The 15401-nt window shown below is 31.7% G+C and overlaps 2 protein-coding genes across 2 annotated transcripts; one reads left to right on the forward strand and one right to left on the reverse strand.

Moving 5' to 3' along the window:
- The first annotated feature begins 1645 nt into the window (after positions 1-1645).
- Positions 1646-5585, forward strand: LOC113378403 (transmembrane emp24 domain-containing protein 2-like). Its single transcript, XM_026618932.1, has 5 exons — positions 1646-1691; positions 4032-4112; positions 4624-4805; positions 5216-5368; positions 5436-5585. The coding sequence occupies exons 1-5, from the start codon at positions 1646-1648 to the stop codon at positions 5583-5585; spliced, it is 612 nt and encodes a 203-aa protein (XP_026474717.1).
- Positions 5586-6933: 1348 nt separating this feature from the next.
- Positions 6934-13239, reverse strand: LOC113378667 (max-binding protein MNT-like). The gene is made up of 8 exons (XM_026619224.1): positions 13231-13239; positions 12767-13137; positions 10720-11206; positions 10189-10608; positions 9860-9965; positions 9067-9357; positions 8071-8222; positions 6934-7092 (listed from the first exon to the last, which is right to left on the reverse strand). The coding sequence occupies exons 1-8, from the start codon at positions 13237-13239 to the stop codon at positions 7009-7011; spliced, it is 1920 nt and encodes a 639-aa protein (XP_026475009.1). The 3' UTR covers positions 6934-7008.
- Positions 13240-15401: the final 2162 nt, after the last annotated feature.

Genomic DNA, 15401 nt, shown 5'->3' on the forward strand with positions numbered 1-15401 from the left:
AAATGCTCTAGATTCGGAAGAAAATTTGGACTTTACTAGGATATCAATTGGCACAATTGCCAATGGATCCCCAAGTGGGAAAAATGATTCTGATGGCCTCGTTGTTCAGCTGCGTGCGGCCTATATTTTCTATAGCTGCCAGTTTAGCTTTTAAAAGACGCTTTTGTTTATCCTCTGGATCGTGAGAGAGGACGTAGACCGCAGTAAACAAAGACTAGCGAAAAATACCCAAGAAGCGACCATTTGATGCTGGCCGAAGCCCTATCTGGTTTCGAAGAAGCGCAAAAAATGAAGAAAAGAAACGAGTTATTGCCGGGGGAAAACTTTCTAAGTGCTTCCACATTACGACTTCTTCAAAATATGACGAAACAATTGGCGATCAGTTGTATGAAAAAAACTTTTATACTCTAGTGACATTGGAGATCCAGTAGTAGTTAGTAACGTTCAGTCGACAAATCAAAATGTGGTGAAGTCCATCATTTCTGCAGGGTTATATCCAAATGTTGCTTTCATAAGGTATATATATATATATATATATATATATATATAACGTATTAAAATCATTATATTATAATTTTTAGATCTCAAAGAAGTCGAAATGGAAAACCAATTTCTACTAAACTATACATCAAAACAAAAAAATCTGAGGAGCATGTTCATTTTCACCCCAACTCGATCAACTCCAAAGAATCCTACTTTGATTCAGAATTTTTTGTTTATCACAAAAAAATGAAAACATCTAGCATCTTTTTGTATGACACCACAATGGTATCGCCATTAGCTTTAGTTTTTTTCGGAGACAACATTTTTGCAGGGATTCAGGACGATGTAGAATTCATAAGCGTTAATGGATTCAAGTTTCGTTGTAGAAGTTTTTTGGCGAACCTCATTTTACAATTGAAGCAACATCTGGACAATCTTCTGCTATGCAAAGTTACACAAATAAAATTTGTCGACTGGAGAAATGAAAATGATGTTCACATAAAAATTTTGAAGTCAGTATTTTAAATATTTAAATAATTTTTTTGAATATTACAAAAATGATTAATACAATTATTTTGTAGATTGATTTCGGAGTTATTGTCTGAAGAAGGTGCATCGTATTCGGACTATGAATTTGAAGAGACTTCTTCGGATTGAGATTGAATGACTTAATTAGACTTAATTGAATTTTAATATATATATATATATTATATATATATATTATTAAATTTCACCGACAATGCCAAAGATGTATGCAAGTTCCTCTGATGCTAAACAAAAACTGTTACCTGTGAGGATGGTCAGTATAACAGACGAAGACGTCCTATGTATTTGTTTATTTCATAATTTCTTGTACACTTTACATTAACTTAACAACTGAACTTAAATATGACTCCATTGATAACTAAAGTGCCTCTGCCTAACTCATATTGATCTGAACTTTATGGAAACTAAATGACCAAAGACTTCGTCATTGCAAGCCTTTTTAACAGGTCGCCCTCAAAGTCATTTTATAATCCTTGTTCAATGTCACTGCATAGTGCAACTCGATGTTTTACTTAGTTGTTTATTTCGTGGTTTGAATAATAATTTTATCAACGCTCGCTGGGCTAGTCAAGGATATCTCGAGCATACAATGATATAGCATGAGTCAGTCTGCAGAATGCGTAGTTTATATTTTGACCGTTTTATAATATTATTTATAATTATTACGAATGGGAGCATACCCTTACAATATAATATAAATATATATATATATATAACTATCCTTCGTTTTACACTGTTGCGCAACTCTTATCAAGACAAGAGGAACCGTGCCTAAGGCTCTAGGCACAGGCAACACGCAGGAAAGTCGGAACCTTCCGAAGACTTCCGAAGTCATGCGAAATCTTATCGAGGCAAAATTGAAGTGCCCTCTTCCTCTTACCCACAGAATGCTCTCAAGATAACATCATACAAAAATACATTATCAACTAAATTCAAAGTGACTTGTTATACAGTTGTTGAAGTTTAATTTACATGCTTCGTATACTATTGATTCCTTTATATAAATTTATATTAAATTACGAGTTTTCACGTTGATTGCACAACAAGTTTCAGATCTTACAGGGTTGCTTGAAAATTAATTTTTTAACGAAATTTATTAGTTTTGCATTTACACCTTTATTATAAACTATAAACTATAATTTTCTTATATCTACAATAACTTTTTCATTGTTTTACTGTCAAAATACAACACTACAAAATGTATGTTACAGTTACGAATTCTTTGTAGTTTATGTTAACGATAGAAATATGTAGATAAGATGAAAACTCCCCGTTTTATGATCAAAACTAAATATTAGTGTGTATAAGCTAATTTGTTTGAAATACCAAAACCAAAAATATCATTGTTTTTAAACTTGTTTATTTTTATCTATAAAGAAAACGCAATATTTAAAATAGTTTTTTATATTATATGTTATATTGTATTATATTGTATATTATATTATATATTATATTGAAATAAATTATTATTCTAATAATTTATTAAATGTGTTTGATATTAAATATATTAATCTTTATGTTTCGTTTGATGTCTTTGTTTTCCATCATATTAAAAACTGACAAAAGGGGCTTTTTTACAGTGATTTTCGTTTAGCACAGTTTTTCCATATAAAAGTGAATTTTTCCAATTACACGGTTTTTTATGGAACCTATCTACCGTGTAAAAAGGGGTTTATATATATAGTGAACATGTACAAATATACTTATATAAATGTACAAAGTTTTTATACATATATATTTTTTAATTTTATAAAGAAGTTTGTTTTCGCCAGAAAATTAAATTTGCTAATTTTGTTTTCTCAAGGTTTCAAGTCATTCTGAATCGCTTGAAATTTACAGTTTTCAGTATGAGCAATGAAAATCCGTTCGATGTAATTCGATAAAAATATCGCGTGTATAAAAAGTGCAAAATTTTTAGTCTACATTTTAGTCCGAATCGATTTTAAAAATTCAAAAATCGTTTGAAAGATATTAGTTAGTTTTCAAGATCGGCTGCGCCGTTTCTTCATAAGCATATGTTGGAAAACGATTTTGATAATTTTTTTATGATGATAGAGAATTTTGGACATAATGACATGCTAGAGTTTTACGGCCCTACGATATGTAGTTTAATTAGAAAAGCTCATGTAGTCAAAATTTGTGTCAAAAGTCGCTTTTGTTAAGTAATGAGTCAAAATTTGAATTTCGCCAACGTTTTCTCAAAAACGACTGAACAAATTCAGAACAAAATTTTTCACGTTTATTTGGTATTAAACAAAAAAAAAACTTTTGCAACATAAATTATAAATTTCAAATTCTAAATCAAAGTTTAGAATTTCGCCGGGCGCTTAAGCGAATCTAATCAGAATCTATGCCGAGCAAATATGAACGTTTCGTGTTTCGTACATGCGTTCGTTATCTACTGATCGCAGTTGACGACCAAACTTTAATCCATAAAACACTTGTTTAGAACACGAAATAGGTGAAATGAAATATGTGAAACTAATTAATTTAATTTATACAATTAGGGATGTTATATGTATGTGTGAAAGACATCGGTTAGAAATCGTATTGACAACTTGGAAGCGGAAGCGAAAAAGTTATTTTCGAAATAGAAAGTTTAAAATTTTGCCTAATTGTAAGTATCTGAATCTCAATTCTTAATTAGAATAATTATGTATACGCATAGAGAAGTTCATGCAACTTGCCTTAAGGCAATTTGTTTCTTACAACTAGTTCGAATTTTGACCACATTCCTATTGTTGGCGCCCCGGTTGAATGACTTGGCAGCAAACGAACACTTCACTCACTTCACTCATGATAGCTGACAATACACGAATACTGTTTCGAAATCCGATGTTGCCACCCCTGCCCGATTGACAGCTTGACATTTCGAAAGCCAAATAAATACCTTTAACTTTGACTTACGTGGCCGTAGTTTTTAAGTATAAAATATCTCAAAATAGTGTTAATATGAATTATTTATATTTATTTATTTATCGTACTTTTCGCTTGTTTTCAATACAACGAATGCTATTTCATAACTGTAGATGCACACGCTGAAGAATGTTTTTTCGACAAAGTAGAAGCTGGCACAATGATGGGTTAGGATTAGAAAATTATGGATATTTATAGAAAGATGATAATAAAAGGGGATATTTTGTGTTCATATATAGTGAATCGGTATATATTAATGATAATATGTACTATATAACTATATATGCGTGTGAAATTCAGTATCAGGAAATAAGACTACTTTAGTTAGTTTTTAGTGTTCTTACCAGAATTTGAAAAATTTTAATCCCACACACCTGTTGATCTGCAACTATATCTTCAAATTATTTATTGCTCCATGAGACACTATTGATTTCACTACTTTAGACAAATCATCACTTCACTTCACATTTGACGTATCTGCTAGATACCGCCCTCTCACAAACACAAAAAACTTTATACCACAAACTTTTGTATTCATATAAAATATCGGACACTTCTGGATATATATATATATATATCTATATATATATATATATATATATATATATATATATATATATATATATATAATATCGGACACTTCTGGATCATTAATAATGTATATAAACTCCATTATAGGTTTAATGTTTGAAATCGCTGAAGGAGGCTTTTTAGACATCGATGTCCATATAACAGATCCTGAAGGTGCTGTGATTTATCAAGGTGAAAGGGAAACTTCGGGAAAATACACATTTTCAGCACAGAAAACTGGAGTTTATACATACTGTTTTGGTAACAAAATGTCCACAATGACTCCAAAGGTAAATTTAACATTATTAATGCACAAAAGAAGTACTGTATGCTTATTTTCCTCTTTAGATCAAGTGCTCAAGTTCAAAAGTGCCTCTTTAAAATGTTTAGTGTACATTTATGCAATATCTGCAGATAAATGTAATAAATTAGTTGATCTCACCTTCCAACACAAAAATTAGCACTTTTATTTTAAAACAAACTGCACTTTCATCAACTGTCTTGAACAGTTCATAAACAACACTTTTTAGCACAATATTATTTTTATTCAGAAACTGAGTTTTATAGTTCTCATGAGTTTATTTAAAATGTTGCAGTAATTATCCGACATCCAAAATTATCATCTAATCATGGAGTCAAACAACATCTGCGTCTTGCATTTACAAAATAGTTTTTAAAATTGTTCATAATTGCATTCCAGGTAGTTATGTTTAATATGGAGATTGGAGAACCTCCTAAAGGTACATCAGGTGCTGTAAACGAAGGAGAAGCAGGGCATTCTAAATTAGAATCAATGATCAAAGAGTTATCGAGCACATTATCAGGTGTGAAACATGAACAGGAATATATGCAGGTAAATAAATAACCATACATGATATATAATTTCTTTTGCATATAATTTATTACATAATTTTTTCAAGGTGAGAGATAGAATCCATCGTGCTATAAACGAAAGCACGAATTCGAGGGTAGTTATGTGGTCAACGTTTGAAGCTTGTGTTTTAGTTGTTATGACGATAGGACAAGTTTATTATTTGAAAAGATTCTTTGAAGTGCGTAGAGTAGTATAGATGTATTTGTTTTTGTATTCTAATAAATAAAATTAAAATTTATCCATATTGAATTTTTCTTCAGACAATAATATTTTAAATGTACTACTGTTTAGCACATTTTTTATTTTATAATAATTTTATATTTGAAATTTTGAAAGATTTTTCTTCAAACAATAATTTTTTGCAACATTGTGGCTACAAAATTAGCATCTAGATTTCTTTCATGAAAACTTCTCCTTTGGGAAGTTAATAATAAATATATTATTATTAAGCTATAAATTAGAAACCAACCTTTTTCATTTCACTTATTTATTTGGAAAATGACATACGCTCATAAATTGTCAAATTTGCTCATAGCCGTAATACACACTAACCCAACATATCGTCAGCACAAATACAAGGTTAGCTACAGCTATCACACACTGTAATTGTTTGAGATCTAAGTTATTTGTAAATTAAATAATTAATGTATATACAATTAAAATGGAATTAAATTATAAATATTTATATATAAATCAAAACACAAATTATTTAAATATATAAATACGTACATGCTCTTAGGAGGATGGTGAACCATTTCAGTGATCAAACATTCTTACTTAAGGCTCAGTAATTAGAATAATTTATTATTCTATGTTCACCAACCAAAACAATTTGTTTTGTTATTTTACAGGGGAATAAAACATTCTTCTCTTTAGACATAATTATAAAACTTATTATATTCTAAAAGTTATAATAAAATTGCACTGCACTGCAGCTAAAAGTGAGACAAAATTCTTTTCAAAAAAAAAAAAATTATGAGTACTAATTTTAGCAAGATAGTGGGGCTATTTGAAATTGCTTTGGATATAAGTTACTTTAATCCTAGCTTAATATATGTTTAAATACTACAGTACTTTAGAAATTGTGATTCTTATGCATCAGTATAAATTGCATAGTTTTACAACAGTTAAAATGTGCTTACAGCACATTCGACATTGACTTCTTTAAAATTTGTACCGGAACTAATCTAGATAAAAAAAATCTGGTAATTTAAAAATAAACATCTAATGAGCCCCGCGGCTCATAATCGAATCTTATAAAACACCAGAATACAATTACCAGCTTATGTACACACAAGCGCATTTTTGAATATATATATATATATATATATATATATATATATATATATGTATATGTATATATATATCAACTAATTTTATATACAATTTTATTATTTACAATTTTGCAAAATCTCCTTCTGCGGGGTGATTGTAACCATAGCATCTGCTCAATATGGCAGATATAAAGCTTGTGATGCCCAGGTATATATATTTTAAAATGCTAAAATCTCACTTTCGTGCCATCCCTCTCCATATTTGCAGGCTTTTGTTATTGTGATCTGCATATGGGGGCGGCAGAAGTTTGTCCTCGTGAATCAATAATCAGTCCTGTTCCTGAATTAATTTGATGATGTTGAAGTTGACTGGACATTTCCGCTTGTACTGACGACGACCATTGGTTTAACCAGAGCGGCACTGAGATACTGTGAAAAAAAAATTATTTAAATTTCGTATAATAGGATACTAAAATCTCATTTAAAATATAACAAGAGGAATAAAATTACATTCTTATGCAAATGAAGATCATAAACGGTTTCCGCGGTTTAGACAATACTACTTTTTAACCAGTTAACTGTGGCGCTCTTATTGTTGTTTTAAAATAAAATGCCACTTACAACTACTTATTTTGTAATGACATAGCAGCCCCAAAATATTCTAAATATGTTTCAAGAACATTTGAGAATTTTTGCTTTTTTCTTTTCAAAAAAGTGCAATTTATGATATTTAAAGATTGATGTATATGACAAGTATATTCATCAATACACAAAATTTTGCAAAAACTCTCTTATGCATACAAACTAGTCGTAAGTGGAATTTTGCCTTAAGGCAAAGTTTCATGAACTTCCCAACATGTAGTAAATAATTGACTTAGTCAATAATAAATTAACATATTAATTTATGATAGATTTATAAGTATTCATTGATGAGTTAATTTATTATACATTATTAAAAATCGAACACGTGTCTTATACAACTTGAAGTATTTTCCAAAAGCGCGACTAAATAATCCAGGTTTTAATAATTTTTTATAATTGAAACTGAGCCTGCCTTTATCAAAAACTAATCAGCACGTCCCACCGTCAACACAAATCAAATATCCGCAGCAATCTGAAATCCACAAGAGTGCCTTCAGCTCTGTGACATCCATGTGGATCTATTGTGGATTTCAGATAGCAACCGCCTCTTGGTGCTTAGAAATTCCTTTACCTCAGTCTCCATCATTTTAAAAACAGAAATCTCGAATCCACCAACTTAAAAAATCCAACGACGTACCGTAAAAACTTCTACCAAATAAGCAACAACGCAACTTTGAAAGAATCGCAAAACGAAACGACGCAAGGCAAGGCACGGGCAAAACCATTTTAAAATTTATTTTTGTGACTTTTATATTTACAACGTACCTTTCCTCCCAACTGCGAGGGCGAAGCAACGATATGTGTCACTTGTCCCCCTTGACTCTGGGACACGACAAGGGGCGTCAGCCCCGAAAGAGATGTCGCGCAACTTCCTATTGGAGTCATCACGTGGACAGGCCGAGAACTCGCATTTTCACCTAAGGACACATAAGGAAACGAAGTTAGGTAAAATGCAATGATTTTTAACTTCCCGAAGGAGAAATCTTATCGCGAAAAAGTCCAATTTGCAAATTTTATGTTTTCTTTACGTTTCAAGTCAAATGAGGATCTAAATCGCCATTCGATGTAACTCGATAAGAACTAGGATTTATGAGTTTTGTGTAACGATCGGCCAAGCTGCTTCTTTGCAATTAGCACAGAAGTGTAAATTTTTTCGTCCGAATTTGAATCGATTTTAAAATCATTTAGAAATCGTACTAGTTAGTTTTTGACGAAAATCGGCCAGTCCGTTTCTTCGTAATTAAATGTTGGAAAAATTGTTTAAAACAATTCCGATGAAACTTAGTATACCAATAGCTTTCCAAGTCATAAATAACATACTAAAATATTATAGGCCTACGATAAGCGGTTGAATTATAAAAATTCATCATAGTTTAAAATTTAGCCGTGCGCTTAGACGATTCTCCGTGTTTCGTTGGTAGGTAGCTACTGATTACCGTTGGACGTCCACACTTAAATAACATACAATTTTAGAACCCAAAATTGATGAAATTAAATATGTTGAACAAATTAATTTAATTCATGCAATTACAGATATCATAAAATATGTTTAAAAGACATCAATTAGAAATCGCATTGATTAATTTTTAGTGAAATCAAACATTTTATTTTCGAAATAAACAGTTGACTAATTTTACCTACATAGTTGAATCTCTCTTCTTATTGATTAAGTTGATTATCCATACATATCAGAAAGTTCATGCAACTTGCCTTAAGATAAAATACTACTTACAACTAGTTCTTTATTTCTATTACCATTACCTGATTTCAAAGCAATCCCATTGTTGACAATCAAGGCTCCGCCCGTCTTGTTTGTCCGATAAAGAATGTTGGGCTGATGGTTCGAGTTGTTCTTGACCACCTGCGGCCCTCCATTGGTGGGCAGCAGATTAAGTTCTGCACCGCCTGGTAATCTACCGCCCAACGGACCATTGGCGCCATTCTCTTGAGGAACCGCCACCACTGGACTTCCGGCGGAAGATTGAGGCACAAGAATTTTTCTCACGTGAGTTGTTGATGTAACCGATGTATCTCTTAGGCGTTGGGAAGAAGCTGGGGGAAAATGACATTAAAAACTATTATTGATTTTGTCTTTAAAAAATGAATAATTTTATAATAGTAATAAAAATAATTTGGAACTAACGCGACTTCGGCCTTAACACTTTCGCTACGGCGGTGTTTTTTGCAGGGGTGATACTGCTGTATAAGCCGGCAAGACGTCTAAGTATGATTTACACAAAATATTTCAATATTTTCCAATTTTACAAAAGTGTTTTTCTCGTAACAAAAATCATTATTTACAGAAAATAAAAATTATCTAAATGGATTCGTCATATCTGCCAACAGTACTTCTCTAGTTGTATAAAAAATGTCATTAATCTAAAGATTCATTAAATATAATTTAAATTTAATTGAAAGCAAAAACTTCATTTTCGAAATAAAGATTTAAAAATTACTAAATCAATTTATATACATAGAAAAATTCAAGAAACTTCTCCGAGGGAAAAATGCCACTTACACCTAGTTAATTATAATTATATATCAATTTACTTACAGCTTGTTGCAAGTTCAATCGTGGCTGCACTGCCCAAAACTCTAATGTTTTGTGGTGCAAGAGACAATTGAATTGGACTGACCACTAAACTACCCCCTGGGATGACCTGCAAATTCAAAATATTTATAAACAATGACTGATTGTTTTATTAACCCTTTCTACTCGCTAATTCCAAAATATATATGAATTTTCCCACCGAAGCGGCGGCATCCGAGTGGAAAGGGTTAAAATTACCTAATGAAATAAAAGAATGCATCCATCATTTGCAAAGAGTTAAAATTGGTCAGTTACATCCAGATTTTTAAAATAACCAAAATCATTTTTCTTACCTGCGACAGCGTGATTTGTGTCGGCTGGACCTTAACATCCTTATCATGATCGTCTGTTTGTGTGACCAGAGCCAGAGACGGAGTCCCATTCACCAGTTTGACCTGGGGCTGGCCCTCCAATCTCGCAATTTTTCCATTCGAAATCAGAGCGTTCTGGCTTATCAGATGTCCAGAGGCGTACGTGTTATTTATTTTACTATTCACTGGCACTTGTTTGGTGTACATGTTCAGCTCCCTCTTGGCTCCAAGTTGGTTGTTTGTCGTCTTGACGATGGTGGGACCGTTTGATGTTCCGTTTGTCGTGATATGTTGATTTGTTTGGTTTATTTGGATCACCTGTTGCCCGTTGGATTTTTGAATCGTCGCCGCCGTCGGCGAGATCAGTTGAGTTATTGGAGAGGCGCGGGTTATTGCCATCTGCTGGAAAAGGATACATAACATCAGATTAAGAATTATATATATGACACTGCAGCATTTCTAAATGGGATATCTGAACTTGCAGTTGTTATTAGTGTCTACTATTCCACTTACATTATTTGTTGTGACCGCACTCGGGCTCGGAGCAGTCGCAGCGCTCGACAGGGAGCTGCTCGAACTGTATCTATGCTCCGCCCTCAGCCCCAGGCTCTGCGGCGCCGGTGTGCTGCTCTGGTTGTGCTCCCTGTCCGGCGTCTTGGCAGCAACTTCGTCCGGCAGCAGCTTGCTGAAGTCTATATGCTCCCATGTCGAAGACAGCTCCCTCTTCAGTGTTGTGATCCTTTGCTGGGAGGCGATCTTCTCTCGGGCCAATCTCTCCATTTCATTCTCATAATCTCGTTCTTTACGTCTTAGGAGTTGGATGTAGCGGATTGCAGATCCAAGAATACTTAAGTTAGATGCTTTCTTCTCGTCGGGGCTCGGAGGTAGTTGGTCTTTGAGTAATTCGAAACATTCTTTCAGGTGAGCCCTTCGATTCTTCTCCAATTTGTTGTGGACTTCTCGAGTACCGGGGACTTTACTCGATCTCATCGACAGGGGCCTGAAATAAAAGACAACATTTTTTATATTATTACGTGGTGTTACATGAACTACATAGTTAATATTGCTGACATGTCATTAACTTATATCTTCTCATATTGTATTCTAATTTTTAGACATTAAAAAAAAATTAAGTACGGAATTATTTTCAAAATTACAAACACTGGCACTCTTCCAATAACAATTTTAGTGATAGATTGTATATTTTTGTAGTTTCAATAAAATATTTGCAACTAGTTGTGAATGGCATCATGCCTTAAGACAAATTGCTGGAACTTCCCGTACCGCAATTATATATTCGAAGGAAATTAAACGTTTTCAAATAGATTATTTTTTCAAATACTGTAACTTATATATGTTTACAGAAAATTAAATAAACAAAACTTAATCAATCCAATTTAAAATGAAAGATATTGTCTAATATTTATAAGAATTATATAAACTGAATTGCAAAGTTAAAATTAATTATTTTGAGTATCATAGATTGTTGAGTATATTAGTGAGCTTAAAACAATTAAAATTTGATTTATTTTCGATATTAAAAAAAATGTTTTTTTAAAATTGAAAAAAATGTTTTTTTGAAATTGAAAAAAATGTTTTTTTGAAATTAAAAAAAAAATCCAAAAGCAATCGCACGTTTAGCTCGGTATCTCCGAAATGGCTGAACCTGCCTTTGTTAAAAACTAATCACTACTTCTCCCCGTCATTGCGAATTGAATGTTTTTTGGATCATTTTCATCATTTGATCATTTTGGATCAAATCGGAAGAGCCGTTCTCTCGAAAACTCGATTTCTATATTCTGCACTCTTTGAACAGTATCTCCGAAATGGCTGGACCAGCCTTTGCCAAAAACTAATCAGCACATCTCCCTATCAATAGGAATCTTTGGTGCGCCCAAAAACGTGGACAAATATTGTATCCATACATACATACACACACATACATATCCATATTTTTCTGAAGTATGCCAAAATGTTCAGAAACCTTCAAAACGTGAAGATATGCAAAAAATTTCATTTTCAATTCTCGGCCTATTACTATAACTACCATACGGAAAGTTAATAACTAATTTCCTTTTTTTTCAAATTGTAGTATTTCTACTATGACTATTAAGCACTAACTAACATATATAAATACAGTATTAAAAAATATAGGATAAGGATATAATAATATAAAAAAATAGATAATAAAAATACTTTTATCATAAATCACACTACAATGCAGTTGAAAATGTAATATAATTCTGAGCTCAATGTGCAGTTATCTTTTTATCGTTCGGAGATCTTGAATAATTTGATTAATATAAATGATGTATAACACAAACTTTTTTAAAGTTTTAAGATAAATGAACCTAAGGCAACTCTATAATAAAATTTAATCCTGAGCACATGACTTCTATGCATATTATGCATACTATGCATAATTTCCATAGAAATGATTAATTAAAATGTACATTTTGGATAAATTGATATAAAAAATTTCTAGACAACTTATAAATTGCAATTAAAAATGCATTCGACAAATTTTAGAAAAAAACCTAATATTTTTATTTTTCCTTACCCCATACTGCTGCTGTTTGTCCTCCGCCTGCTCCCATGATCGGACGACACTCCGCCGTTCTCGCCGTCGGTCTGGTTATGGGCGATTGTCCTGTTGACACCATCGTCCAGGATGGTCGAATGGTTCGTGGCGATCGAGGTGCTCGACCTGTGCGACCTGTCAGAGCCGACGGAGGTGTGGCGTTCGCGTTCGACGGGAACACCAGACGAGTAGGCTAAGGAGGTTCCGCCGCCACTCGCTGCAGACGCCTGCTGCTGCTGCTGCTGATGGTGACCGTTGCTGGCGCGGTAGGGCTCCTCATCTGGGTAAAGGATAGATTTATAAATTAATTTATGTAATAATAAATTATTTAGATTAGTGGCTAATCTGGTCTATCAAATTAATTGTTAGGATTGCAAATTAATTTACATTGGAGAAACTAACTAAAATTCAAAAAATCCCAAAAAATTTAAAACTATGCTAACAGAACACATTAACTAGTAAAACTTTTCAAAGAATTAGCTTTTTATGACATTACTGAATTTTCTCAATTTGATTTCAATAACTATTTTCTTGCATAATCCTTATCCTTTATCTATGTAGTTTGACTATTTATTTGATCGCCTGTACAACCATGTTTTTTTATTGCTATTTTATTAATTTAAATTTTTAAGGTTTTAAATGAGTATAACCTGCAACCTTGTGCAAGAATTTTGAGCTTGACTGATGGTCAAATAGACTTTAATATGATGAAGTTGATGATGAACATTGTATTTAATGTTCGAATGCTTTTTTTTCAGCTCTTTTTTCAGAAGCCAAATTCGTGCAGCTACTATGATTATTATAAATTACTATCCTTTCAATATTAACTATGAATAAGCTTGACAAGAGCCTGAAATAATATCTATTATTATTGATTACGGCTTGCTTATGAATAAATAAAATAAAAAATAAATAAAATAAATAACGTATTGAACGTAATTAAATTATGCTAACAGAACACAATTAATATATGTGTTGTAAAATGTAATAATAAATGATTTAATTAGTGGCAAACTTTGACTATCAAATTGATTGTTAAGGTTTCAAATCAATTTACGTTGGGGAAGCTAGCTAAAATTTAAAAATACAAACAAATTTAAAACTATGCTAACAGAACACATCAACGTATTAAACGTAATTAAACTATGCTAACAGAACACAATTAATATATGTATTGTAAAATGTAATAATAAATTTAAATTAGTGGCAAACGTGGTCTATCAAATTAATTGTTAAGATTGCAAATCAATTTACGTTGGGAAAACTAGCTAAAATTTAAAAATCCCCAAAATTTAAAACTATGCTAACAGAACACATTAACGTATTAAGCGTAATTAAATTATGCTAACAGAACACAATTAATTTATGTGTTGTAAAATGTAATAATAAATGATTTAAATTAGTGGCAAACCTGGTCTATCAAATTAATTGTTAAGATTGCAAATCAATTTACGTTGGGAAAACTAGCTAAAATTTAGAAATCCCCAAAATTTAAAACTATGCTATCAGAACACATTAATGTAACAGATTATTTTTTTACCCCAACCATACTACATTTTGAAAAAAATTACACAAAAGACGTGTTGAAGAATCTTTTATGACCATTTATAGCAATAGAATAATAAACAAACACGATGATTCTCAGTTTGCTGTGCGATCCAAACATGGTTCATGTAAATAGTATTCCAAATTTCTTAGAAAGCAATAATAATGTGCAAATAATTCACTATTAGTCACACATGTTAAAATCTTCGTAAAAATGTTTTTTTTAAAGATCTTCTCTCTATTACTTATCCAGATAGTTCACAGATAACACATATATTACACGGTTACTCCTCCTTTGGGAATATTGTCATGTTAGTAAAGTTGTGAAACATTGTAACAAATACAACAAGTTTAGTGCATTACCATAAACTCAGATAATGGATTAGTGTGTTTACTGTTTTTAACAGTAGGACAAGCAAATTGTAAGTACTCTTTACTTTTTGTAATTGGTATACAATTTTATTTTAAATTTTATTTTTAGTTTCCACGAGACAATAGCCGAAGTGTATGGATTTTATAATAAAATTTTAAGAATTCATTTCATATTTTTTTTACCATGTGTGTCATCATTTAGCACTGTATATTTTGAGAAGTATTTTACAAGTTTATAAGTTTTTATTAGAATTCTGTAATTGCCCCTGGATCAACTATGTGAACCCCCTTTGTTTCTATATACAACATAACTTTTGTTTTGTTTTCATTAACAATTGGTATTTATGTGACTAACTACATTTTATTTTTATTAACTTCTAGTTTATTATTTTATTTTATTCACAGTTTTGAATTTTCACTTGAAAACATTGCTAATTGTTTTTCCAAGTGAAAACCGATGCCACTACTACTTGACATCAGGCTGCCCAAATGGATATCAAACCTGGGAACTCTGGTTTAAGTCGTATAGCTCAAACCACTAATCCACGGAGAAAGCTGTGGATTAGTGGTTTAGAATAGATAAAATTCTTAAGTCGCCAAGGCAATAAAATTCAGCCAATTTGATCGAAAGTATGAAAAGTATCAGAAATAAAAACTAATAAGATTTAAAAAAAAAATACATTATAGATATAAAACT

The sequence above is a fragment of the Ctenocephalides felis genome, unplaced genomic scaffold (assembly GCF_003426905.1).
Source record: "Ctenocephalides felis isolate EL2017-DRISC unplaced genomic scaffold, ASM342690v1 CF-g0.4_SCAFFOLD_01886, whole genome shotgun sequence".
In the NCBI taxonomy this organism is placed as follows: domain Eukaryota; kingdom Metazoa; phylum Arthropoda; class Insecta; order Siphonaptera; family Pulicidae; genus Ctenocephalides; species Ctenocephalides felis.

Bases quoted from the DNA above. Each gene is read 5' to 3' on its own strand.
- LOC113378403 (XM_026618932.1), top strand. From the start codon at position 1,646: ATGCGTAGTTTATATTTTGACCGTTTTATAATATTATTTATAATTA. The intron at 1,692-4,031 runs TTACGAATGGGA...CTTGTTTTCAAT, and splicing joins TATAATATTATTTATAATTA to ACAACGAATGCTATTTCATA. The intron at 4,806-5,215 runs GTAAATTTAACA...ATTGCATTCCAG, and splicing joins TGTCCACAATGACTCCAAAG to GTAGTTATGTTTAATATGGA.
- LOC113378667 (XM_026619224.1), bottom strand. The intron at 10,609-10,719 runs GTAAGTGGAATA...ATCCTTTTCCAG, and splicing joins GTGCGGTCACAACAAATAAT to CAGATGGCAATAACCCGCGC. The intron at 7,093-8,070 runs GTACGTTGTAAA...TTTTTTTCACAG, and splicing joins CCTCGCAGTTGGGAGGAAAG to TATCTCAGTGCCGCTCTGGT.